This window comes from Phytophthora parasitica (assembly GCF_000247585.1).
Source record: "Phytophthora parasitica INRA-310 unplaced genomic scaffold supercont2.5, whole genome shotgun sequence".
NCBI classification, from domain to species: domain Eukaryota; phylum Oomycota; class Peronosporomycetes; order Peronosporales; family Peronosporaceae; genus Phytophthora; species Phytophthora nicotianae.
Window position 1 is genome coordinate 443,113 of NW_008648991.1, and position 2,064 is coordinate 445,176.

The following is a 2,064-nucleotide window of genomic DNA, read 5'->3' on the forward strand; positions in this document are numbered from 1 at the left end:
GAGGTTGGGTCGTTCCTAGCGACCTTTCAGGTGCTTGGAATAGCAGTTGGGAAACCACTATTGTGGGCTATGAGCCCAAGTTACGTACCTGACAATGTGCGCTACAGACCCCCTGAGCCGACGGTCGATCGTGCACTTGAACAACTACGTGAAACGCTATGTGGAGAGCAGGCAGAAATTCAAATTGATAGTGATAGAGAAAGCGGTGACTCTGACAATTACGTGGTGGCAATCGATACAATCGGCACGTACACAATTGATCAGTTGGATGCCATGACGTGGCTGTGGAATTTTGCAGGCCACGTGTCGTCGCAGTGTTGCGTTGTGCACCTGGCTAATCAACGATGTGAAAGCAATTGTTGATGATAGGCCACCTGTGGTTATTGCATTTGATGAAACTCTAAATACCTGGCCATTCAAAGCTTTACTAGGTTTTGGATTTGACTTGACGATGTCGGACATCTATTGCGTCAGAGGTTGATCGAAACGACGACGCCATTCGCGCCTTCACGGTTTTTCTACAGCGCTACAAGAACAATACGACCGTGATAATGTCTCAGCTAAAAAAAAAACAGTCAAGAAAGAAGCCTGTTAATGTTGAGGCGATTCTTCCTGAGAAGATACGTTTGGAGGTTTGTGAGGGTATTGCCGTTTGGCAGTTTGTATTGTTGCCTGTCAACTTTGATGGAGTCCACTGGGGCTGTTTGATGATCGACGGAACATCAAAAACGATGATGCTGTACGACAGTATGTATATTACCAAAAACGTGAAGCGCCTAAAAGCCATTACGACTGAGATGGAATCAGTATTGCTGGAGACGTAACAGATAAAACACGTTGAAGAACCTGTTCAGAAAGATAGTGATAGCTGTGGCGTTCTTGTGTGCCTTTACATGTGGAAGTGCGTGTCCAGTGAGGCACCAGCTGATGTATCTCCCGCTGGCATTACGAAACTTCGTTGGACAATTCTACATGAAATCATGAAGATCAAGCGTCGTTTGTAGTTGCAGCAAGGACTGTCAGGTAAAAACAAATACATGGTATATACCTGGAAAATACCTGCCTGTTAAGAACGATACCTGCTCAACCGCTTTGGGATTGTCAAGCCGACACATCAAGTTCTCCTTCACTTTGATTTTTTGCCAAAGTTGCACACACATGACTATTCCAGGTATCCAGACTCTCAAAACCTGCGTAATTTTTGGACGGAAATTTATTTTATAAAATACCGGTCAGTAGCTGAAACCTGGACATAAACCTGGAGATACCTGCATTTGAGTAAACCTGATCACTGAAAAAATATTTGGGAAACCTGGACTGTAACGTTGTCCATATGAAAACAAGAGAATACTGGGGTTGTTAATAAGTCTTTGCCGATTCTACGCGGTTGTCTGCTCGGTGTATTCAAAGAAGTGAATTCGAATAGAGCGCACAATATCTAGTTTATACAAAAAGAAGCTTGGGTATTGAGGTAACTGAGCATTTGTTAGGGTCCTGTTTCGTTTTGAGTTTAGTTGCGCACCGAATCTTCCAAATGGTTTAAAATGAACACTAATTCTACGAAGTACTAGTACGCGCTGTAATGGTCTTGCAACTAGCCGTTGGAGCCAAGGCAGGAGTATCCAGTGAATCTTGACGAGTGTCTAGTGACTCTTTGTAGACGCACAAGAGATATGCGAAGAAGAGGTAGGAGCACGCAATTGTGGTGAAGCTGCCACGAGTTTCCTTACAGACCTCCCCCAATAAAATCCTGGCAAGCGTTGTACGGTCAGCACACGGATTAAGGTGTTCAAAGCTACACAACGTAAAACAATGTCCTCTCTACCGTGAATAACAGTCTATGAGTTTATTAATGCATCTTCAATATTGGACCACATATTGTTGCAACAATACCTGTGGAACGAGTTCTAACCGCAGATGAATCCTTCAGTTCTGTTATCCGAGTCTACGTCTTGAAAACAGTTTCAAATTGCCTTTTCTAAGACTAGTCCACTTTGTGGATTGCGTTCCAATACTTGGTGTACTCTTTCAGTGCCGCTCCCTTGAGAGCATCGTCGAAATTAT

The 2,064-nt window shown here is 43.7% G+C and overlaps 1 protein-coding gene across 1 annotated transcript; it reads left to right on the forward strand.

Annotated features, from left to right (window-relative positions):
• Window positions 1–69: 69 nt before the first annotated feature.
• On the forward strand, window positions 70–824 carry PPTG_04513 (hypothetical protein; the record flags this gene model as incomplete). The annotated part of the gene is made up of 2 exons (XM_008896756.1): window positions 70–303; window positions 660–824. The coding sequence occupies 2 exons, from the start codon at window positions 70–72 to the stop codon at window positions 822–824; spliced, it is 399 nt and encodes a 132-aa protein (XP_008895004.1).
• Between the last annotated feature and the right edge of the window lie 1,240 nt (window positions 825–2,064).